Source organism: Bombina bombina, chromosome 8, assembly GCF_027579735.1.
Source record: "Bombina bombina isolate aBomBom1 chromosome 8, aBomBom1.pri, whole genome shotgun sequence".
Classification (NCBI taxonomy): Eukaryota; Metazoa; Chordata; class Amphibia; order Anura; family Bombinatoridae; genus Bombina; species Bombina bombina.
This window is the reverse complement of record NC_069506.1, coordinates 275760540-275787281: the sequence shown is the minus strand read 5'-3', so window position 1 is coordinate 275787281 and position 26742 is coordinate 275760540. Positions and strand designations below refer to the sequence as shown.

General features: G+C 39.2%; 1 protein-coding gene across 1 annotated transcript in view; it reads left to right on the top strand.

Annotated features, from left to right (window-relative positions):
* Positions 1–26742, top strand: part of ZPR1 (ZPR1 zinc finger) — a 65307-nt gene that overhangs the window by 19104 nt on the left and 19461 nt on the right. Inside the window, exons 11-12 of the mRNA XM_053691380.1 lie at positions 13569–13679; positions 13879–13968. Of these exons, the coding sequence (XP_053547355.1) occupies positions 13569–13679; positions 13879–13968 (201 nt within the window). The remainder of the gene's footprint in view (positions 1–13568; positions 13680–13878; positions 13969–26742) is intronic.

Below are 26742 nucleotides of genomic sequence, written 5' to 3'. Positions count from 1 at the left end.
TTTGTGCTTTATGTGGTGATCATTCTAGTGGAACACATATAAATGATCACCACATAAAGCGCAAAGATCTCCAGGATATAGTAAAACTTCCTTTATTATAGATACAAAAGTAAAAGCATGACAACCTACACACAGCTGTAATAAAGCACTAGAAGTAAAAACACAGTGTCAGCGATCGAGACCACACGCAGACATGTTTCGTGCGGTTGCGCACTTGATCACTGCTTGAAAGCAATCCTGATCGCTCTTGCTTTATAGCACTTATCTTAAAGAGACACTTATAAATGTAACAGACACTGTGTTAGTTTTCACTGATTACTGCCTTTCCTTTGTTGAAAAACATCTTCGAAAGTTATTTTTACATGATTAGTAATAATATTTGTTAACTTAATACTAAACTTTAGCTAAACTGTTCAAAGTCACATCTATAGTATCATTTAATAAATTTAATAGATTTTATATACATGACTTTCAATTTTTTTTTGATGGTTTTTCTTTTTTATTCTGCTTAATGACTAGAATATATTTTATATAATCAAAAATTAAATATTCAAAACATTAATTGAATGTAGGGATACTCAAGTTATTGTGTTTAGTTGTTACTCAGATTTTATAAAATAATTCTATTTAGCATACAATGATAGGTATATTTTAATTCTATAGGAGAGTCCAAAAATAAGGATTATGTGTAATTGTATGTATTTTGGACTTTTTTCATTAGTGGCTATACATTATTCTCAATGCAATTGAATATCTCTTGTCACACAATTTTTTTTTTTTTATGTTTGGGTCAGATTTCTTTCTCCAAAGACGTGGAACAGCGATGGGGGCGAAGTTTGCCCGATCTTACGCCAACCTATTTATGGGTTGGTGGGAGCTGTTCCACGTCTTTGGAGAAAGAAATCCCCACAAAGAGAGGATTATACATTTTTCAGATATATAGACAATTTACTTTTTATTTTTGAAGGAGACACAGATCAAGTAAAAGATTTCTGTGTTTACCTTAACAATAACAGATGTGGGTTGAAATTCACAGGAGAACAAAGTACAGAGTCAATAGACTTTTTAGATCTTACGTTAAAAGCAGACATAGAACACGAAAAGATAACTTCTATACTCTATAGAAAGCCAACAGCAGGAAATACTACACTTCTATACAAATCATGTCACCCTAGACACGTGCTAAAAGGAATACCAAAGGGCGAATTTATCAGGGGTAAAAGAAATTGCTCCAATGAGGAAGATTATAGTAAGCAGTGTATAATTATTAAAGAAAGACTAAAACAGAGAGGATATAGTGAAGATACCCTCAATAAAGCAAAAGAAAGTGTACAACAAAAAACAAGGGAGGATTTACTGAAATATAAAAGGAAAAATGTGAAATTGAGGGACATTGAGAAACCTAGGTTTATCACCACCTATAGCACTGATTTTAAAAACATCAGTAAAATCATTAGACACTATCCCTGTATTATACTCAGATCCAGTATTAAAAACCATAATGAATGAAGGTGTAGCTATAATACCTAAAAGAGGAAAAACACTTTTGAATTACCTCTCTCCATCTAATCTTCCAACAAAACAAAATAAATGTTGGCTAAAAGAAAGAAAGGGATTTTTTAGATGCAGAAGAAATATATGTAAAACCTGTAATCATGTAATTGAGGGTGATAGTTTTTCTTCATCTGTAACACAGCAAGATTATAAAATCAAATACTACATAAATTGTTCAACCACACATGTAGTATACCTACTGACGTGTGACCTTTGCAAAATTAACTAACTATGTAGGTAAAACCAAGCGAAGTATTAAAGATAGGTTCCTGCAGCACCTAAGATCAATTGAGGATGACGATACAGACACACCAATGTCTAGGCATTTTAAAAGTCAACACAATTCAGATGTGTCTCTACTAAAGATACAAGGTATTGATCATGTTCCTCTATGGAAACGTGGAGGAGACAGAGAAGACAAACTCAATAAACGTGAAGTCTTTTGGATTTTTACATTAAAAACATGTAATCCACAAGGGCTCAATATGCGTAGAGACCTAGATCTATTTGTGAACTAATATCTACCTTATTTTTCTAGAAAAGAGTAACATTGAGTATAATAAAATTGAAGGGAGAAATAATGTATAGCCACTAATGAAAAAAGTCCAAAATACATACAATTACACATAATCCTTATTTTTGGACTCTCCTATAGAATTAAAATATACCTATCATTGTATGCTAAATAGAATTATTTTATAAAATCTGAGTAACAACTAAACACAATAACTTGAGTATCCCTACATTCAATTAATGTTTTGAATATTTAATTTTTGATTATATAAAATTATATTCTAGTCATTAAGCAGGATAAAAAAGAAAAACATAAAAAAAAATTGAAAGTCATGTATATAAAATCTATTAAATTTATTAAATGATACTATAGATGTGACTTTGAACAGTTTAGCTAAAGTTTAGTATTAAGTTAACAAATATTATTACTAATCATGTAAAAATAACTTTCGAAGATGTTTTTCAACAAAGGAAAGGCAGTAATCAGTGAAAACTAACACAGTGTCTGTTACATTTATAAGTGTCTCTTTAAGATAAGTGCTATAAAGCAAGAGCGATCAGGATTGCTTTCAAGCAGTGATCAAGTGCGCAACCGCACGAAACATGTCTGCGTGTGGTCTCGATCGCTGACACTGTGTTTTTACTTCTAGTGCTTTATTACAGCTGTGTGTAGGTTGTCATGCTTTTACTTTTGTATCTATAATAAAGGAAGTTTTACTATATCCTGGAGATCTTTGCGCTTTATGTGGTGATCATTCTAGTGGAACATATTACTATTTTTTGAGACGCTGACTACAGACCGGCTCAGACTCCACAGCTGCAGATCTCTACACACTCTGACTCATTTGCTCCCCAGCGTGTTACCGGACAGCGAGCAAGTTACAGGTACTTTTGAGACATTTTCTTTTTAGTCTCTGTGTGCGCTTTTACTTACAAAGTGTTCAAATATATATATATATATATATTCTTTTAAAAAAAAAAAAAAATAATCAATAATGATAGGTAGGCGCACAGCTATGTGATTTTATTTGTTTTTTTGTAAAAATACAAATCTGATCCTTTAAAACTGTTTTTAAATGTTTTTTGAAAAAAGGTCTTGTACAAATATTTTTCTTTTCAATGACCACTTCTTGTTATAAGAACTTAAGGTAAGTTTATCCTGCTTACCAACTTGTACCTCAATCCTATGAGGTAAGATGTCAGCTCTTGGAGAGTAAAGATGATCTTTGTTTCTTATGTAAGAGTCTCCTAGTATCCTGGTCTGCCTGTAGAACCCTCTTTTCAGATGTAGCTTCAATGTAAATCCTGGACTCTTATTTTCTCTGGTGGTGAGCAACCTCGTCCCCTCAGGCGATCATTCGAAATGTGCAGCAGGAGAAAAGAAAAATCCCTTCATTCTTCTGAGGTTAAATAATGTAAGCACAATTTATATACACTAAATACATTTTCCTGTTATATACAGTATCACGCTATGTGTGTATTTTTCTTTTCTCCTGCTGCACATTTCGAATGATCGCCTGAGGGGACGAGGTTGCTCACCACCAGTTGAAAGAAAATAAGAGAGTCCAGGATTTACATTGAAGCTACATCTGAAGAGGGTTCTACAGGCAGACCAGGATACTAGGAGACTCTTACATAAGAGACAAAGATCATCTTTACTCTCCAAGAGCTGACATCTTACCTCATAGGATTGAGGTACAAGTTGGTAAGCAGGATAAACTTACCTTAAGTTATTATAGCAAGAAGTGGTCATTGAAGAAAAGAAAAATATTTGTACAAGATTTTTTAAAAAAACATTTAAAAACTGTTTGAAAGGATCAGATTTGTATTTTTACGGGAAAAAAATCACATAGCTGTGCGCCTACCTATCATTTATTGATTTCTCTTTTTTACTATATCGCTCAAAGTGACAGGGGTACACTGTATCAATACAAGCAGCCCGCTATTATTCTATTGAATTTTATACACCTATACAATTCTTATACTTTGATATTCGATATATATCATATATTTACTCATCCATTGGGGTACTTTAATATATACCCCCATACACATTTCTTACAAGTACTATATTGCCCAAGTGTTTAGATACATTAGCGTAATTATCCCTGCAAATATATATTTTTATATATATGTATATATACTGACACACACACACACACAATATTTTACTTAACCTGCCACTTCTAGCCTTAACAAGAACTGTGCCTGTGGTCTTCTATTTCCTCAATATGTTCCTCACAGTGGACACTGACAGCGATAGCTTTTTGTAGCCTTCCCCTAAACCATAATGTTGAACAATCTTTGTTTTCAGGTAATTTGAGAGTTGTTTTGAGGCCCCTATGTTGCCACTCTTCAGAGGAGAGTCAAAGAGAACAACAACTTGCAATTGGCCACCTTAAATACCTTTTCTCATGATTGGATGCACCTGTCTATGAAGTTCATGGCTTAATGGGCTCACCAAACCAATTGTGTGTTCCAATTAATCAGTGCTAGGTAGTTACAGGTATTTAAATCAACAAAATGACAAGGGTGCCCAAATTTATGCACCTGTCTAATTTCGTTTTGATGCATATTGCACATTTTCTGTTAATACAATAAACCTCATTTCACTACTGAAATGCCTTCAGTTATTTGATAGATCAAAAAATAGTGTTTGACTGAAGCCATTTATTATTTTTTTAAATCTTAATGACAGCAGAATCTACCCAAATGACCCTGATCAAAAGTTTACATACCCCAGTTCTTAATACCGTGTATTGCCCCCTTTAACATCAATGACAGCTTGAAGTCCTTTTGTGGATGAGGCTCTTTATCTTCTCAGATGGTAAAGCTGCCCATTCTTCCTGCCAAAAAGCCTCCAGTTCCTGTAAATTCCTTGGCCTGTCTTGCATGAACTGCACGTTTTGAGATCTCCCCAGAGTGGCTCAATGATATTGAGGTCAGGAGACTGAGATGGCCACTCCAGAACCTTCACTTTATTCTGCTGTAGCCAATGACAGGTCGACTTGGCCTTGTGTTTAGGATCATTGTCATGTTGAAATGTCCAAGTACGTCCCATGCACAGCTTCCGGGCTGATGAATGCAAATTTTCCTCCAGTATTTTGTGATAACATACATCATTCATCTTGCCATCAATTCTGACCAAATTTCCTGTGCCTTTGTAGCTTGCACATCCCCAAAACATCAGCGATCCACCTCCGTGTTTCACAGTGTAAATGGTGTACCTTTCATCATAGGCCTTGTTGATTACAAGCAAACAGATCACAGGTGAGGATGGTTACCTTTAATAACCATTCAAACCCCTTTGTGTCAACTTTCTGTGCATGTTATTAGGCCAAAATCACCAGGGTATGTAAACTTTTGATCAGGGTCATTTGGGTAGTTTCTGTTGTCATTAGGATTTAAAAAGAGTAAACACGATTGATAATAAGTGTGTGTATATATACATACATACATACATACATACATACATACATACATACATACATACATACACATATATATATGTGTGTGTGTATATATGTGTATATATATATATATATATATATATATATATATATATATATATATATTCACACTCACACTCACACATATATATATATATATATATATATATATATATATATATATATAAGTGTGTGTGTGTATATATATATATATATATATATATATATATATATATATATGTGTGTATGTATATGTATATGTGTATGTATATATATATATATATATATATATATATATATATATATATATATATATATATATATATATATATATATATATATATATATATATATATATATATATATAATATAGTGTGTGTGTGTGTGTATATGTGTGTATGTAGTTACCGAATGGCATTATAAGGGGGCATACAGGGTTAATATATATACGATACCCTAACTACTGAAAGATCAAAAAATAGGGAGATATATTGAATCTGTTATCTGATACTTCTAATCCTATGTGTCAGAATGAGTCATAAGATGAACAAATGTCCATGGTACTGTACTAATATATGCTAACTTATGCTGCAGGGAGCATGTTCAGTGGGCTAGATGTAGCACTGCCAGTCCAGGCTAGTGTTCAAACTCCTAAGGGTTAATGTTCCTAGGGTAAAAATCCATCTAGATTCATTTTGTAGCAGCATCTTTGCTCGATCCCCTCCTCTTTTTGGAGCTGGAATGTGGTCAATGATCGTATAGCGTAGGTAATTAACTTTGTAACCTGCCTCCAGGAAATGCCTGGCAACTGGCTGTTCAAATTCCTTATTGTCCAAAGCTGTTCTTATGGCTGATCTATGATTTGCCATCCGGAGTGTATCCGCCGTCTTACCCACATAAAACTTCCCATATGGACAGTGAAGTAGATACACTATGTGGGTGGTGGTACATGTGACTCTGTTTTAAATAATATTTTTTGTTTTTATAAGGGTGATGAAATAATTTCCCTGTGGTTAGGCCATTGCATGTGACACATCCCAAACACCTATAGCAACCTTTAGTTTGATGCAACCAGGTAGTGGTGAAGTAACATGGACGAGGATCAGTATAGATCAGATGGTCCCTCAGGGATTTGGCTCTTCTATATCCCACTCTTGGTGGCCTTTGTCCCTTTTTAAAAGTGAGATTTTTTTTGGTCTCCAGTATTGGCCAATATTTACGAATCGTGGCTGCTGTCCTTTCATCTCCCAGGGTATATGCCAGTCATGGTAAGAGTTTCTCAACAGTTCTTTCCATCTTTTTATCCAGTAATAGTGAATGTTGGTTATCTTCCTTGACTCTGTTTCTGCTCTCCTGTAGCATTTTCTTGCTGTATCCTCTCATACTGGACTGTTCTAATTCCTGAAGTTGTTTCTCCTTGTTCTCCGGGTCCGAATTGTTGCGGATGACCCTTTTCATCTGCGATGTTGGCAATGCTTTCTTTAGTGCCAATGGATGGCAGCTTTCTGCATGGAGTAAGGAGTTTTTGTCCGTGGCTTTACGGTATAAGGTGGTCTTTAGTTTTCCATCCTTTTTGTATACCCTTAGATCCAGGACATCTATTTGTCGTTTTTTTTCCATTTTGAACTTTAGGGTGTTATGTGTCAAGTTAAGCTCCAGGAACCACCCATTTACTTCTTCTGTTCCTTTCCACAGTATAAACAGGTAATCAATGTATCTTTTGTACATTATGACCCTGTTGTCATTGAATGCCTGAGTGCCCCTGGTTTTGAAATCATCCATGTATAAATTTGCGTATGCAGGGGCAACGTTTGACCCCATGGCAGTCCCGGCTATTTGTAAGTAATATTTTTGTTCAAATCTGAAGTAGTTCAACTCCAGGCATATTTGCAGTAATTCCAAGATCATTTCCTCAGGTCAACATCAACATCTAGGGTTACTAGCAATGTGTTCTCAATGATGTTCATGTTGTTCAATATTCTTATCATGGCAGATGAATCTAACGCGACAGTATCCATGTTGTGTACCATAGGTTGTATTATAGTGTCCAGATATATTGCAATAGGCTGTAGCAATGAGCCTATGGTGGAGACTATCGGTCGTCCCGGGGGAGATTCTAGGTTTTTATTAATCTTTGGGACCGTATACGGTACTGGAATTCTTGGATGCTCTGTAGTTAAAGGGATACTAACCCCACATTTTTTCTTTCATGATTCAGATAGAGCATGCAATTTTAAGCAACTTTCTAATTTACTCCTATTATCATTTTTTCTTTGTTCTCATGTTATCTTGATTTGAAAAAAGCAGTAATAAAAGGTTAGGAGCCGGCCCATTTTTTAGTTCAGCACCTTGGTAGAGCTGCTGATTGGTTTGCTACATTTAGCCACAAATCAGCAAGTGCTACCCATATGCTGAACAAAAAATGGTCTGGCTCCAAAGCTTACAGTACTGCTTTTTCAAATCAAGATAGCATGAGAACAAAGAAAAATTGATAATAGGAGTAAATTAGAAAGGTGCCTAAAATCTCATGCTCTATCTGAATCGTGAAAGAAAAAAAATGGGTTTAGTATCCCTTTAAATACTTCCACAATTCCTCTGTGATATAGTCTTCCTCTTTGGCCATATTTAGTATTTGATCAATTTTGGTGCTTGAATGCCCATGTAGGGTTGCCTGAGAGGGATGTATAGGTACTCGTATCACTCAGTTGTTTTAAAATTTCTTTTCGATAGTCCTTAAAATTCATTATAACAAGGGCTCCCCCTTTATCTGCTTCACGGATAATGTTTTTATCCTCCTTTAAGCTTTTGAGAGCCTCAGTGAGCACCCACTCTCTCCATACACACACACGCATACACACACACACACACACACACACGTATATGTGTGTGTGTATGTATGTAGAAACATCTTACTTAGTGCTGATGTCGCTCTTTTTGCTTTACAGTGATTTCATTAGATTCCATAATAAACTTCCTTTAACTTAGGAAGAAAATAACATGACATTGCTGCACATGCCAGATGCACACTTTCTTGCAAGTCCTAGGACAAGAATCCTGATTGGCTGCTTAAAGTCCTTTTATAATGGGATGTGGCTACTGAGGAAATTCTGATGTAAAATATTTTCATTTTTTACATAGAAATGTTCAGGTGTTTTTTTCTAGTCAGCTTTTTACAGCTATGCTGCATCACTTTCATTTGTTTCAACATTTAGCTATCATGTCCTTTTAAATCCCTCCCACTTCCCATGATCCTCAGTTATTCTGTTTTGCCTCCTTGATTGAGGTGAAAGTTGAAGTGCAGCTTTACTTGTCATTGAGAGGGATCCTCTAACCAAAATTAGACCCTGTTCCTCCTTGCCGTAACCTGTCGTTGAGAGGGACAGACAAGCAGTTAGCCATACAGTGTGAGGTCTTTTTCCAGTGATAAATAGAACTGTAGTCCCAGGTGAAATGTGTGTTTGTCCACCAACCCCCCTGGTCTATAGTGAGCTGCTCCTTGTTGCTCCACAGTCCTCCACATGTGAAATGTGCGTTTGTCCACCAATCCCCTGGTCAACAATGAGATGCTTCTTGCGGCTATTAGAAGGGATATATTCACATAGGAGGGGGACAAATATACCTTATACTAGCAGTTTAGCATTTATAGGCACTGTTTTTTTTTTTTCATTGCTTTTAAGATTACTCTTGTTTCAAATGTAATTTTGTTCTGCTTAGCGCACTCAGACGTGAATCGTTGGTGGTGCACTAAGGATTAAGCATTTTAGTGCACCTTTGCTGTAACCTATTCAGCGTATATGAAGGATCTCGGGACCGGTGGAGGTGGTGACGCCCAGATCTTCAGAGCTGGGGTGCAAATTTTATTTAACCCTTTGAATGGTTATTCGCTTCTGTAAAGCCTTTTTACTGTTTATTAAAGGTATTTCAGCGTTTATTTTACAGCACCTTATTACTGTTTCCCTCTTTAAGGTTAAGCCGTTTTACATTGTGCCTGTTCTTCCCCTTGGGGTTAACTTATTTTTTACTAAATATTATACTTTTTTTTTTCTTATTTACTTCAGTCTGTCTCTGATGCTTAAAGTGATTGTAAAACTTAATGAATAAGTGTCCGGTAACTAAAAATAATCTTAAACAGGGGCACTTTCATTCATTAAACTTAACAATGATGCTTATTTTTTTTTACAAAACCTTTGCTTTATGGTAAACATAACGCTGATCCTCTGCCTGCAGCTCCTGCTTTCATGAGCAAAACAATGACGATTCAACTTTTTCCAATTGTTGTGTGGCCTCACGAGCTGGACTCCAAAGGGGGCACACAACGATTGGAGGAAGCCAGGTCATAGTCAAGGATCCTTGAAAAAGCCAAGCGACTATTTGGTGTGGGCGGAGACCAACCTTCTGAACGGCAAACCGTAATCATAGACATTGTTTACAATATACAGTCTGTGTAATATATGGATGTTCTAACTGTGGTTGTTCTCTGTAAACCCCTGTGATTTTAACACGTTTTAATAAATTGTTTGAGCATTTATCTGAGTTCATGTCTATCTGCTCCTGTTGGAGTCTCCCATTGCTTTTATATCTAGAGCTTGATATGAAGATCTGCAGTATGTGAGTATACAACTTGCATGTGGATTAACCCTGTAGTCTCACAGGACTTCACCATTGGCAGCATTGATCTGTTTTATTTGAGGTTAACCCTTGGAGTTCGACTGCAGCATTCACTTCCACTGAAGTAATCCCTGGGATCACTTATGCACAATTGGAGTTGGTTTTTAGTCTCCAATTGACTTTTTTGGACATTAGGGCTGTCAAAAATAATCGTCACACCGATGCATCACGATGCAGCAGTGAACGATTCTGCATCGATGCAGTGAAGGCTCTTAATCGATTCCGGGTCAGTGACGTCATGGGCAGGGGATTCGGTATGTGAGGAAATGAGTCTTGTACTGTCAGTTTCCTGTTTTACTCATTGCTCTGTTTTTAAACTTCACTGTTGTTATGGAGCCACAATATAAGCCTTTCCAAGCCGCCTCCTCCCCTGTATGTCATTGCGTTTATTTTTTTATTGCAAGCAGCCATCGTTGGTGTCTTACCTGACCCCCGCGGTATGTGAGGAAATGGAACACTCTGGTTTACTCATTGCTCCGTTTTTAAACTTCACTGTTATGGAGCCACAATATAAGCCTTTCCAAGCCACCTCCTCCCCTGTATGTCAGTTCGTTTATTTTTTTATTGCAAGTACTGTGAGTTTGCCCTCCCTTCACTGACTGCTGCTTTATTTAATACTATTGGTATTGGTAGTACTAGCAGTCAGTGCCTCACTGTTTTACGTAGTGCAATATCGTGCTCGTCAGAGAGAGGCTCTCGGTAGCCAGTGTCACAGGAATTCATATAATCCCTCTGAATTAGCTGCTGATAACGTAGAACAGTGATAGGCACTGACTGCTAGTACTACCAATATCAATAGTATTAAATAAAGCAGCAGTCAGTGAAGGGAGGGCAAACTCACAGTACTTGCAATAAAAAAATAAACAAACTGACATACAGGGGAGGAGGCGGCTTGGAAAGGCTTATATTATAAAGACAGGTGACATAGAACAGGCAACTCCCAGATAGGCACCATTAACCCCATACATGCCAGGCGAGTCTGACAGGGAACTCCTGTGATTCAGGACTTCCTGTGCACACTGCGCAGATATCTGACCCAGAGAGCATTACCAATAGACCTCCTCTCACATGTTCCGGTCAGGAATTTTTATGACACCTATCCTAAAGAGCCGACAGCAGCCTCATGTAAACAGTGAATCTTTTCTTGTATTATCGATTCACTGTTTACTGTTGCGGTCTCTGCTGCATGTTTCCTCTCTGTCAGACCCCTAGCCCAAACGAGCATTTGAGGGTTGCTGTAAAACTTTTGACTTACTGTATCTAATAGCAACCCTCAAATGCTCGTTTGGGCTAGGGTTCTGACAGAGAGGAAACATGCATGCACACACACACACACACACACACACACACACACATATATACACACACACACATTTATATATACACATATATATATACATATATATATATATATATATATATATATATATATATATATATATATATATATATATATATATATATATATATATATATATATATATATAAAATATGGAATAGAACAAGATCATGAAAATCATGGGCAGTAATCGTGATGCATCGTAGAATCGAATCGTATCGAATCGTTACAATGATAATCGTAATCGAATCGTGAGACAAGTGAAGATGCGCAGCTCTATTGGACATATCCTTTTTGCATTTGTTTTTTGTTTGATTATATTATTGTTTGTGTTTTAACAGGTTAATCATTTTCTTTTTGTGTATACCCAGTACTACCTGCTGTTATGTGTAATGTGTGTTATACCCAGTGCTACCTGCTGTTATATATGTGTGTTATACCCAGTACTACCTGCTGTTATATGTAATGTGTGTGTGTGTGTGATACCCAGTGCTACCTGCTGATGTGGGATACCCAGTGGTACCTGCTTTTATATGTAATGTGTGTTCTACCCAGTATTACCTGCTGTTATATCTGTGTGTTATGTAGTGAGAAGCGCCAAAGGCAGGTGCAATTAATTTGTTCTAAATTTATTATATAAGCGATAAATGAGTTGCAGTGTGCCAAACAGCCATACACTGAAATGTATATACACAATAAAATACAATAAAATTACAATAAAAATACGATAAAATACAAAACACGATAAAATTACAATGTATGGCAATGTACTAAATGGTGGATCCACCTGGCTAACATGGATATATCAAAGGTACTTTAATGGAGTTACCCATCTTGTGAGTGGTCTATGATAAGACAATAGTGTAGGTCTGTAACTTGTTGTGGGGCTGGCTCACACTTGTTAGAGTGTAGCAATAGGAGTGACCAATAACAATGTAAAAATGCACAGAGGTGAAAAAAAGTGTGAGAAACGATTGGTGAATTACCACAAAAAAAACTAAACGATTGTCTAATTCCAGTCAATAAAAACAAAAACAAACAAAAATTAGGATAGCAAAAATAAAAATACAATAAAAATAAAAATTGGATGGTGGTGATATCACTGTGTAGTGAGAGAAACCTTAGTGGGTGTCGTGGGTGATAACCAAAAAAAATAACAACAAATCCACTAACAATTAAGTGTCACAATCCAGCTGAACATTTACCAAAAAATGTGATCCAAAAAATATAAAAAGTTAGTCATAAAAAAGAGAGTACAAACTTGTTTCCTGGTGGTGAGAAGTGTTGAGGTGGTTCCTCTCACCACCAGGAATACAAATATACTATACCACGACACTTCTCACCACCAGGAAACAACATTTTTACATTGTTATTGGTCACTCCTATTGCCACACTCTAACAAGTGTGAGCCAGCCCCACAACAAGTTACAGACCTACACTAGGGTCTTATCATAGACCACTCCCAAGATGGGTAAATCCATTAAAGTTCCTTTGATATATCCATGTTAGCCAGGTGGATCCACCATTTAGTACATTGCCTTACATTGTAATTTTATTGTGTTTTGTATTTTATCGTATTTTTATTGTAATTTTATTGTGTATATCCATTTCAGTGTATGGCTGTTTGGCACACTGCAACTCATTTATCGCTTATATAATAAATTTAGAACAAATGAACTGCACCTGCCTTTGGCACTTCTCACTACCTATTCTTATTTTTCTGGACGGCTAGGCGTCCTTTGTTTGAAGCTATTGGTGCACTATCCAGGCGCTTTGCCCACTGCCCAAATTACCACATATGTGTTATACCCAGTGCTACCTGCCGATGTGGGATACCCAGTGCTACCTGCTTTTATATGTAATGTGTGTTCTACCCAGTATTACCTGCTGTTATGTGTAATGTGTGTGTGTGTGTGTCTGTGTGTGTGTGATACCCAGTGCTACCTGCTTTTATATGTAATGTGTTATACACAGTACTACCTGCTGTTGCGTGTGTTATACCCAGTGCTACCTGCTGTAATAGGTAATGTTTCTATCACCAACAGTCAGAGACGTGCAATGTGAATATCCCGGAGCTGGAGTTTGAGCTGGGGATGGGAGCACTTGGTGGCAAGTTCACGACATTAGAGGGACTCCTGAAGGACATCCGAGACCTGGTGAGAAGTTGTCTTGTGCCTGCTGCTGTAATACACAACCTTAGCTGGGGGGGGGGGGGGGTAATCGTGCTTTGTATTAGGTGCAGCTTGTACTAATACTGGAGCACTGAAGGGAATAAACGCTCTATATGAGGGGTGGCGCTTGCCTGGTGTTTAATACAAATGTGTGCGACATGACTGATATGCATAATGCCCTTAGGTCGTCGACAAGAACCCGTTCACGCTTGGCGATAGCTCCATGTCAGACAGGAAGGGGAAGCTGCAGGAATTTGGCCGTAAGATTGACCAGGTATGTGATGAATTTTGCAGGTGGGGTTTGTCTGACTCCTGTTACCACTTCCCCATAGACTAGTTTTTATGTTTTGTAGCAGAGGATGAGACAGGTGTGTTCCTTTATGGTCCTGTTTGCCTTTAGTATTGTCAGATTGATGTACTCATTGTGCTTTTATGCAGCTGCTTGTGGCCAGCAAGGTGTCATACAGTAATTGTAACAGATCTCTTGCAGTCCTTGTCACAATCCTGTCGCTGACAGATGGAGACAGACTAAAGCTGTGCAAGTGATATCCGTAGGGCGTCTAGGTAGGTGTGAAGCCCAGTAGGGAGTGGGCGTCTCGATAGGGGGTGGGCGTCTCAGTAGGGGTGTAGCCCAGTAGGGGGTGGGCGTCTCGGTAGGGGTGTAGCCCAGTAGGGGGTGGGCGTCTCGGTAGGGGTGTAGCCCAGTAGGGGGTGGGCGTCTCGGTAGGGGTGTAGCCCAGTAGGGGGTGGGCGTCTTGGTAGGGGTGTAGCCCAGTAGGGGGTGGGCGTCTCGGTAGGGGTGTAGCCCAGAAGGGGGTGGGCGTCTTGGAAATTCAATATTACCAAGAGCAAAATTATGCATCTAGGATCCAAAAACCCTAAGGCCAATTATATTATCAATAGTACATTACTGACTGTAACTAAAGAAGAAAATGACTTTGGAATTATTATTTCTTTTACAAGATATGACGAGTCCACGGATTTCATCCTTACTTATGGGATATTGCCTCCTGGTCAGCTGGAGGAGGCAAAGAGCTCCACAGCAGAGCTCCATAAATAGCTCCTCCCTTCCCCCCCCCCCCAATCCAGTCATTCTCTTTGCCTGCGTTAGTGATAGGAAGAGGTAAAGTGAGGTGTTTAGATTCTCCAATCAAGTGTTTCTTATTTTTAAATGGTGCCAGAGTGTACTATTTTACTACAGGGCAGCCTCTGGATATAGCCTTTCAGGCTATGGGACGTGTGGATTTTTGGCTCCACTGCGCCTCCCATGTTTGTGCTGCTTTTCTGTGTATGGTCTTAGAAGTTGTAACTAAGACCCTTCTGTCTTCACAGGACCTCAGGAGGAAGAGTGGATCTCTTGACACTGTGAGATTATCATGCTGTTCCTCAGCATGAAGGTAAGTGCAGTTTTCTATTCTGGGGCTCTGCAACATATTCCTATTGTAGTTACACCCTGTATCTAAACAGTGGATAGAGTAATGATGATGGGTAATAAAAAACAATTAAAGTTTATTAGGTTAATTAAAAAACTAGTGGGGACCACACATTCCCCCTGACACTATACAGTGCAAAGATAGATAATAGATTAAAAACACAAAAAGGAGCTAAGCCAATAAACGTACCAAAGCCCTGGGGTATATGCCCCCCTGTATTCCTGGCCGATAACGATACTTCGGCTTCAGGTGACAGGAGCAGAACCCCAAGGCAGAGAATTGGTACGAATGGCTAGATAAAAAAGGAGATAGGATCCCTAAGTTACAAGGGACCTTATGGGTTCAGGGAACCCCAAACAAACGCGTTTCGTCCGTGGAGCCGGCCTTTCTCAATGTTTAATGCAAAAATTATCAAGCCGAATGACTGAGCGGCTTCTATTTGTACCCCACCCATATCCTAGTTGACCAATCTGATTACTGTCTACTACACACCCCTGTTCCTCGCCAATCAGAGTGTTGTATAGAGCAAACCCGCCTCCCTTGTATTAGGTGTAATGTACTACGATAGATCTGTGTTTGTTGTCAGAAGTTACACTATAGGCACATAGTTGTAATAAACTCGAAGTCGTGGTTTCACCTAAGAGCATCGCTACAATTGTATACATAAATAGTCCCCGAGGCACACCGTAGTATGCATTAGATTGAGGTATCTGAGTAATACCTAGTCCCTGATTGGTTTAGCCTGTCAGGCAAAATTGAAAGCACCTAGTTTTAATGTGGTCAAGATCATAGTCTCGATTAAAACACCAATACAATTGTACATATACTTTATCTTCAGAGTAACTAACGATATACATTTAAATGAAACATGAGAATATTACCTTATCCCTGATTGGCTTTACCAAATGAAGGGCCGTAAATTCATTGGTTAGTGTCTTTATGAAAACGCCTTTTATATATAAATCCGCCCTTTTTTTTGACAGGTCAGCTCTTCAGGTATGAGTATGTAAACGATCGGCTAAAATTAATAGTTTTTACCGTCATCGGATTGTGAGTTGTATTACATCACCTTTCATTAATAGACTTCGCCAAGTAGCGAGCCATAGCCGTGTTATTCGGCGTGTATATGTCAGTTCCATTTGTAAACATGCCTATTATTTGGATACTTCTGTCACTCGCGAAACAGTGTATACTTAATCAGGTTACAGTAATAAGTTTGTTACATGGTCTCATTCAAAAATAATGTCTTGTTAAACATGTTAATCAAATAGTCAAAAATAAATGAAGTATGGTAAGTATATTAGTTATATCCAGTGTCTAATCCGATTATATCAAGTATAAAAATATGCAGAGCCATTCTATAATACCATCAGACGGTTGTAACCATCTCATAATGATATATTAAATACATCGCCCCACATTCATTTTTCGTGGTATATTGGAGTCCGGGCCTAGAGTAAAGTACAGTATTTGTAGTTGAAAAATTCCAATTTGTGGAAATTCAAGATTATATAGTTATAAGAGGATGTAGATGCCAGGTTAGAAATATCTGATAGTAATATGACAGGAAAATTACTCCCAATAGTTAATAAGGTCAAACCTTGAGTTTAGACCTTGTGGAAGTCTGGTTCTTAACTGCAAAATCCAATATACTTCACGTTTGGCAAAAACCTTCTCAAGATTACCACCCCTGTGGGGAACTTTGGCTTTTTCTATAGCTGTCCATCTAAAAGAATTGAGGCAGCTGTCATGTTTGGTTGCAAAGTGTTGCACCAAAGGGTGGTAGCAATACCTCTAGTGAGTGTGGATATGTGTTCCCTAATACGGGAGTTAATATCCCTTGAGGTGAGCCCCACATATTGAAGATTGCATAGAGTGCAAGTGATAAGGTAAATGACATTTGTGCTGGTTCAATTAAGCATTTAAGGCATGATTGTATGGGATAAACTTGGCCTGTTACTGTGGATCTAAATTCCGATGTGATCAATGCATAATCACAAGGCTTGCATTTCTTATGGTCACATCTATACATTCCCATATGTCTAAGCCAGGAGTTTGATTGTTGTAAGCTCTTCCTTAATTGTGTAGGGGACATTTTTTATATGATCATCTGATTCCCTCCCTAACTGTATCGGTAAGTTTATCAGCGGCCAAAAGTGGAAAATGTTTTCTCACAATATTACAGATTTCTTAGTATTGTGCAACTTGGCCTCCTGCATGTAGTCCTCCTGTCGGCTGCAATTTCTCTTTAGTCTCATAAATTGTCCTTTTGCCCCAGCATATGAGGTATTTTTTGGGTGACAGCTGGAAGCATACAGGAGTGTGTTGCCCGAGATAGGTTTGCTGTAGACTTTTGTGGAGATGGACCATTCTGAGTTGCCTGTAATAGTTGGATCAAGATAGTCAATACAAGTGGGATCAGAAACGAAGGTAATCCTGAGATTCAGCTCATTTTGATTAAGCCAGGCTACAAAATTAGCTATATCCTGAGGGGGGGGGGGCCAGACCATATAAACAAAAGGTCATCAATATATCTTTTGTAAAAATATGAGACCTGAAAGGGTTACCATCTCCATAAATGCTCTCTATTTACCAACTGCCAAGATACAAATTAGCATATGAGGGGGCAAATTTAGCCCCCATGGCAGTACCGCATTTCTGAAGATAATAATTTCCTTCAAAAGAGAAAAAATTATGAGTAAGGAGGAACCTTGACACACAGATGATAAAGGACTGAAATTTAGGAGTGTAGTGCGTGCATTGGTCAAAGAATTTGACGGCCAAGCTTCCTTTTGAGTGGGATATAGAAGAGTATAGGAAAACGGCATCTATTGTAACCCAAACGGAATTGGCCCCCCATTTTAACTCTGCCAAAAGATTAATGATGTGCTTTGTATCCCTGGTATGGGAAGATGAGATATTTACTAAAGGCTGTAAAATGGCATCAAGCCATAAAGAAAGTCTCTCAAGGAGTGAATCTACCCCACTAACGATGGGACGACCCTTAACATCTGTAAGGGATTTATGGACCTTTGGAAAGAGATGGAACATGGGAATCTTAGGATATTGCACATTTAGAAATGAGGCTGTCTGTTCATTTTTTTTATTTTTTTAAACAATTTTTATTTAGGTTATAAGCAAAAAGTTACATGCAAGTGTCGTCCATACATAATTGCAGTAAAGCATAAAGAATACAATCAAAACCAATGGGGACCTTTACCTGGAACAAGGGCTATGACTCTGCAAACCATTTCAATTCTCACAATGAGTAGTATGTTTAAATAATAACAATAAGTGGATAACTAGAGAAAATGAAGAGCCATAGTCATTAGGTGTGAGTTTATATCTCTTATTCTAATGTCCACTATTAAGGTAGAAGAAGCAATAATTTGAAATAAACAAGTGGAGATTATACCCTAATATAATATAGAAGTAGAGATTGGACTAAGTAAGATTGAACCTCATTTTAAATTATATTATATACTTAATGTTCCTCACATTGACAAGGAAGTGTACTCTTAAATCTTATGACATGTGAGGGGTTGGCATATGGCCTGGCCACTCTTGGGCCAGAGTAGGTAAGGGGGAAGGGAATTCAGCAGGCAAAAGCCGCTTGATATAGAGGGAGGGGGGGGGCGGAGCATTGTAGAGTAAGACCACAGAGTTGTGTATGGAGTGAACAGAAAGGTGAGTGATATAAATAAAGGTATGGTCATTTCTAAGAGTAAGGGACAATTGCTAAGGTGTCTAAGACATGTCAGACAGACAGAAGAGTAGGTGTAAAGGAAACTTCCCCTAGGCTCCAGAAAAGGATCTAACCTGATAATTTTAAGATATATAGGAGTAAATTAGTCGATGACTACTACACGAGTAAGGTATAACATATGGGTAGCATCTACAGCATTCAATGTGTACCTATATGTAAAACGGGTTGCTAACAATTTGTGTAGCCCAGAATCTAGATGATATAGCAAAATAGTGACAGGAGTGTTAGTTTAGGGCTTCCAAGATAGAAGCGGCAGAGAAAATGTGTCACATCAAAATGTCTGTGAAAGTCGAAATCTGCAAGATAGGGGTAGTCAGGCACTGTTTATAATATATTAGGACTTCTAAATCAGACCATTATGAAATTAGGTGCAACTAGGGTGAAGTTATTAAGATGGGATTGAGTGCCTTCATGGGAATATTGCCTCCTAGGGGTTAATAAAGAATAGTTTTAAGATCAATATACGATAAGGTTACATAAGTTAGTAGGAACATGAAATGTCGTCCCGGCCGCAGACAGCACCCATGTATCACAAGGTGTAGAAGTGTAACTAAACAGTAGATTGTGTAATGACTGATATATGCTAACCAGAAGTTCTAGGGGATAAAAGTGTGTGCTATATCTGAGAGTATGTCAAATAGTAATAGGAACTCAGCTTGCCTTAGGTAAAACTGTAGGAATATCTCCCAATTGGCATCAAATAACAAGCGGCAATATGAAAGAACAAATATATATCAGTTAATACAAATTCTTGATCAATATACACAAGACTTAAAAGGGAATAAGGCTATAAAGCAATAACAGGCTAAGTTTCATAGGGGTACTATGTCATGGTATGTAGAGAGCGCTCCCACAGTATTACAGTACAGGTGTACTCTTGATAATAAAAACATAATTTATGCTTACCTGATAAATTCCTTTCTTCTGTAGTGTGATCAGTCCACGGGTCATCATTACTTCTGGGATATTACTCCTCCCCAACAGGAAGTGCAAGAGGATTCACCCAGCAGAGCTGCATATAGCTCCTCCCCTCTACGTCACCCCCAGTCATTCGACCAAGGACCAACGAGAAAGGAGAAACCAAGGGTGTAGTGGTGACTGGAGTATAATTTAAAAAATAACTGCCTGCCTTAAAAACAGGGCGGGCCGTGGACTGATCACACTACAGAAGAAAGGAATTTATCAGGTAAGCATAAATTATGTTTTCTTCTGTTAAGTGTGATCAGTCCACGGGTCATCATTACTTCTGGGATACCAATACCAAAGCAAAAGTACACGGATGACGGGAGGGATAGGCAGGCTCTTTATACAGAAGGAACCACTGCCTGAAGAACCTTTCTCCCAAAAATAGCCTCCGAGGAAGCAAAAGTGTCAAATTTGGAAAATTTGGAAAAAGTATGAAGTGAAGACCAAGTTGCAGCCTTGCAAATCTGTTCAACAGAGGCCTCATTCTTGAAGGCCCAAGTGGAAGCCACAGCTCTAGTAGAATGAGCTGTAATCCTTTCAGGAGGCTGCTGTCCAGCAGTCTCATAAGCTAAACGTATTATACTACGAAGCCAAAAGGAAAGAGAGGTAGCAGAAGCCTTTTGACCTCTCCTCTGACCAGAGTACACGACAGAGAAGATGTTTGTCGAAATTCCTTAGTTGCCTGTAAGTAAAATTTTAGGGCACGAACTACGTCCAGATTGTGTAGTAGACGTTCCTTCTTCGAAGAAGGATTTGGACACAAAGAAGGAACAACAATCTCTTGATTGATATTCCTGTTAGTGACTACTTTAGGTAAGAACCCAGGTTTAGTACGCAGAACTACCTTATCTGAATGAAAAATCAAATAAGGAGAATCACAATGTAAGGCTGATAACTCAGAAACTCTTCGAGCCGAGGAAATAGCCATTAAAAATAGAACTTTCCAAGATAACAACTTTATATCAATGGAATGGAGGGGTTCAAACGGAACGCCCTGTAAAACGTTAAGAACAAGGTTTAAACTCCATGGCGGAGCAACAGTTTTAAACACAGGCTTAATCCTCGCCAAAGCCTGACAAAAAGCCTGAACGTCTGGCACTTCTGACAGACGTTTGTGTAACAGAATAGACAGAGCTGAGATCTGTCCCTTTAATGAACTAGCGGATAAACCCTTTTCTAAACCTTCTTGTAGAAAGGACAATATCCTAGGAATCCTAACCTTACTCCAAGAGTAACCTTTGGATTCGCACCAATATAGGTATTTACGCCATATCTTATGGTAAACCTTTCTGGTAACAGGCTTCCTAGCCTGTATTAAGGTGTCAATAACTGACTCAGAAAACCCACGTCTTGATAAAATCAAACGTTCAATTTCCAAGCAGTCAGTTTCAGAGAAGTTAGATTTTGATGTTTGAAAGGACCCTGTATCAGGAGATCCTGTTTCAGAGGTAGAGACCAAGGTGGACAGGATGACATGTCCACCAGGTCTGCATACCAAGTCCTGCGTGGCCATGCAGGTGCTATTAGAATCACTGATGCTCCCTCCTGTTTGATTCTGGCAATCAATCGAGGAAGCATCGGGAAGGGTGGAAACACATAAGCCATCCTGAAGTCCCAAGGTGCTGTCAGGGCATCTATTAGGACTGCTCCTGGATCCCTGGATCTGGACCCGTAACGAGGAAGCTTGGCGTTCTGTCGAGACGCCATGAGATCTATCTCCGGTTTGCCCCAACGTCGAAGTATTTGGGCAAAGACCTCTGGATGAAGTTCCCACTCCCCCGGATGAAAAGTCTGACGACTTAAGAAATCCGCCTCCCAGTTCTCCACTCCCGGGATGTGGATTGCTGACAGGTGGCAAGAGTGAGACTCTGCCCAGCGAAATATCTTTGATACTTCCATCATTGCTAGGGAGCTCCTTGTCCCTCCCTGATGGTTGATGTAAGCTACAGTCGTGATGTTGTCCGACTGAAACCTGATGAACCCCCGAGTTGTCAACTGGGGCCAAGCCAGGAGGGCATTGAGAACTGCTCTCAATTCCAGAATGTTTATTGGCAGGAGACTCTCCTCCTGACTCCATTGTCCCTGAGCCTTCAGAGAATTCCAGACGGCACCCCAACCTAGAAGGCTGGCGTCTGTTGTTACAATTGTCCAGTCTGGTCTGCTGAATGGCATCCCCCTGGACAGATGTGGCCGAGAAAGCCACCATAGAAGAGAATTTCTGGTCTCTTGATCCAGATTCAGAGAAGGGGACAAGTCTGAGTAATCCCCATTCCACTGACTTAGCATGCATAGTTGCAGTGGTCTGAGGTGTAAGCGAGCAAATGGCACTATGTCCATTGCCGCTACCATTAAGCCGATTACCTCCATGCATTGAGCCACTGACGGGTGTTGAATGGAATGAAGGGTGCGGCAAGCACTTTGAAGTCTTGTTAACCTGTCCTCTGTCAGGTAAATCTTCATTTCTACAGAATCTATAAGAGTCCCCAGGAAGGGAACTCTTGTGAGTGGAACGAGTGAACTTTTCTTTTCGTTCACCTTCCATTCATGTGACCTTAGAAAAGCCAGTACTAACTCTGTATGAGACTTGGCAGTTTGAAAGCTTGAAGCTTGTATCAGAATGTCGTCTAGGTACGGAGCTACCGAAATTCCCCGCGGTCTTAGTACCGCCAGAAGAGCACCTAGAACCTTTGTGAAGATTCTTGGAGCTGTAGCCAATCCGAATGGAAGAGCTACAAACTGGTAATGCCTGTCTAGAAAGGCAAACCTTAGATACCGGTAATGATCTTTGTGAATCGGTATGTGAAGGTAAGCATCCTTTAAATCCACTGTGGTCATGTACTGACCTTCTTGGATCATGGGTAAAATTGTCCGAATAGTCTCCATTTTGAATGATGGAACTCTTAGGAATTTGTTTAGGATCTTTAAATCCAGGATTGGTCTGAAAGTTCCCTCTTTTTTGGGAACCACAAACAGATTTGAGTAAAACCCCTGACCCTGTTCCGACCGTGGAACTGGATGGATTACTCCCATTAACAATAGTTCTTGAATGCAGCGTAGAAACGCTTCTTTCTTTGTTTGGTTTGTTGACAACCTTGACAGATGAAATCTCTCTCTTGGAGGAGAGTATTTGAAGTCCAGAAGGTATCCCTGAGATATTATCTCTAGCGCCCAGGGATCCTGGACATCTCTTGCCCAAGCCTGGGCGAAGAGAGAAAGTCTGCCCCCCACTAGATCCGATCCCGGATCGGGGGCCCTCAATTCATGCTGTTTTAGGGGCAGCAGCAGGTTTCCTGGCCTGCTTGCCCTTGTTCCAGGACTGGTTAGGTCTCCAGCCTTGTCTGTAGCGAGTACCAGATCCTTCTTGTTTTGGAGCAGTGGAAGTTGATGCTGCTCCTGCTTTGAAATTCCGAAAGGAACGAAAATTAGACTGTCTAGCCTTAGGTTTGGCTTTGTCTTGAGGCAGGGCGTGGCCCTTACCTCCTGTAATGTCAGCGATAATTTCTTTCAAACCGGGCCCAAATAAGGTCTGTCCCTTGAAAGGTATATTAAGTAATTTGGACTTAGAAGTTACATCAGCTGACCAGGATTTTAGCCACAGTGCTCTACGCGCCTGAATGGCGAATCCGGAATTCTTAGCCGTAAGTTTAGTTAAATGTACTACGGCTTCCGAAATGAATGAATTAGCTAGCTTAAGTATTCTAAGCCTGTCCGAAATGTCGTCCAGCGTAGCTGAACTAAGGTTCTCTTCTAGATACTCAATCCAGAATGCCGCTGCAGCCGTGACCGGCACAATGCATGCAAGGGGTTGCAAAATAAAACCTTGTTGAACAAACATTTTCTTAAGGTAACCCTCTAACTTTTTATCCATTGGATCTGAAAAGGCACAGCTATCCTCTACCGGGATAGTGGTACGCTTAGCTAAAGTAGAAACTGCTCCCTCCACCTTAGGGACCGTTTGCCATAAGTCCCGTGTGGCGGTGTCTATTGGAAACATCTTTCTAAATATCGGAGGGGGTGAGAATGGCACACCGGGTCTATCCCACTCCTTAGTAATAATTTCAGTTAGTCTCTTAGGTATAGGAGAAACGTCAGTACTTGTTGGTACAGCAAAATATTTATCCAACCTACACATTTTCTCTGGTATTGCAACTGTGTTACAATCATTCAGGGCCGCTAACACCTCCCCTAGTAATACACGGAGGTTTTCCAGCTTAAATTTAAAATTTGAAATATCTGAATCCAATCTGTTTGGATCAGAACCGTCAGCCGCAGAATGAAGCTCTCCGTCCTCATGTTCTGCAAGTTGTGACGCAGTATCTGACATGGCCCTAGCATTATCAGCGCACTCTGTTCTCACCCCAGAGTGATTACGCTTGCCTCTTAGTTCTGGTAATTTAGCCAAAACCTCAGTCATAACAGTAGCCATATCTTGTAATGTTATTTGTAATGGCCGCCCAGATGTACTGGGCGCCACCATATCGCGCACCTCCCGAGCGGGAGATGCAGGTACTGTCACGTGAGGCGAGTTAGTCGGCATAACTCTCCCCTCGTTGTTTGGTGAAATTTGTTCAATTTGTACAGATTGACTTTTATTTAAAGTAGCATCAATACAGTTAGTACATAAATTTCTATTGGGCTCTACTTTGGCGTTGGCACAAATAGTACAGGTCTCATCCTCTGAATCAGACATGTTTAACACACTAGCAAATAAACTTGCAACTTGGAAATATTAATCAAGTAAAACACAATGAAAAAACGTACTGTGCTTTAAGAAGCACTGAAAGATATATAACAGTTGAAATCAATAAACTTTGAAAAACAAAACACAATTTAGCAAAGAAAAACTAACCCTGATGGCATAAAAAAGTTAAAGAATAAACGTTTTTTATCACAGTCAACTATAATCTCACAGCTCTGTTAGATTACTTCCCTCAAACAAGCTTTGAAGACCCCTGAGTTCTGTAGAGATAAACCGGAACATGCAGGAAAAAACAATGAGCTTCTGACTGAAATTTTTGATGCGTAGCAAAAGCGCCAAAAAAAGGTCCCTCCCCCTCACACACAACAGTGAGAGAGATCAGTAAACTGTCATAATTAGATCAAGCAACTGCCAAGTGGAAAAATAGTGCCCAAACATTTTATTCACCCAGTACCTCAGAAAATGAAAACGATTTTACATTCCAGCAAAAACGTTTAACATAAATTAAGTCATTAAAAAACCTGTTGCTTTGCAATTAGGCTAAAGTCTTATATACACAGTGTAATTCCAGTGAAGTACCATTCCCCAGAATACTCAAATGTTAAATATACATACATGATATTATGTCGGTATGGCAGGATTTTCTCATCAATTCCATTGTCAGAAAATAAAAACTGCTACATACCTCTTTGCAGATTAAACTGCCCGCTGTCCCCTGATCTGAAGTTTACCTCTCCTCAGATGGCCGAGAAACAGCAATATGATCTTAACAACTCCGGCTAAAATCATAGTAAAAACTCTGGTAGATTCTTCTTCAAACTCCACCAGAGAAGGAATAACACACTCCGGTGCTATTAAAAAATAACAAACTTTTGATTGAAGAAATAAAACTAAATAAAATCACCATAGTCCTCTCACACATCCTATCTAGTCGTTGGGTGCAAGAGAATGACTGGGGGTGACGTAGAGGGGAGGAGCTATATGCAGCTCTGCTGGGTGAATCCTCTTGCACTTCCTGTTGGGGAGGAGTAATATCCCAGAAGTAATGATGACTTGTGGACTGATCACACTTAACAGAAGAAATCATCACTCCTTACCCTATGAAAACACCTTTGCAATGCTAACGTAAGGAGAGGTATAATATAACTCTAAAGACAAATAGATAACACTGAAGAAAAAAAAAGAATAAAAAAATGTACTCATACACTGATCAGATCAGCAACATAAGGCAAAAAGAACAACTATAGATATAAAAGGAATTGTGTCTGACTGTCTAGTATACTAAGAGTAATGAGGATCTCAGAAAAGTTTACCCACTCCAATCCCAATATAGCTGATCCTCTCTAGTTGCTGCGAGTCCTTATTGGGTACCATCTGCTGTAAGAGTATAAAGGGGTATAGATAAATAGGAATGTAGAGGAGCAGGGGGGCGGGTGGAGCCCCCCAGACAAAGAGTGGTAGAGTGTATGAGCAAGGAGGGGGGGGTATGAAGAGACAAAAGCTTCAACAAGAGGAAGAATGAATAGGCAAGGGATATGAGATGTCAAACTGCAGCATTCTGATAAAAGGAAGCACCACATTAGTTTAAGTATACAAATAACGGTCAAACGTGTAGAACCATACGTCAATATTAAGTAACACAATTTTAGATCCAGTATCTGTATTTTGTTAAATGGGATCTTGACTCGTAGTCTCTGGAATTCCAAGGTACTATTAGGTAGCTTAAATGAGAAGTCCTGGTTAATCCCGCAGGCGTGATAAGTATAGTACAATTGAGCTGTCGTTATGACCAGAGTAAGAAAGGTACCCGTGTGTAAGCTCAAGATAAAGTCACTGGGTGAGAATTTATGGTCCCTGCCCATCATAGTAGGGTCTAATGCTGGGCATAGTGAGCAAAATAAAATGAGGGTAAGATAAGTACCCGTACATGTGCTCAACTGAAGGATTTAGACAGATTACTTGATCCTAGGACTGGAGATCCCATGAGATGTTAATGGGGGCTCTTGGGGTCCGGTGTATCTTTTCTCTTGGTCTGTGATGAGGCTCTCCTGGGAGAGGGTTGCCAATCTGGTGCAGAAATGTTGAGGGTACCTCCCTGTCCGGAGGGTTTAGGGTCACGTTCTGCTGCCTAGCGAGTAAGACCTAGCGATTGTAAGATCTTCATCCCCTGGTCTGGTGAGAAGA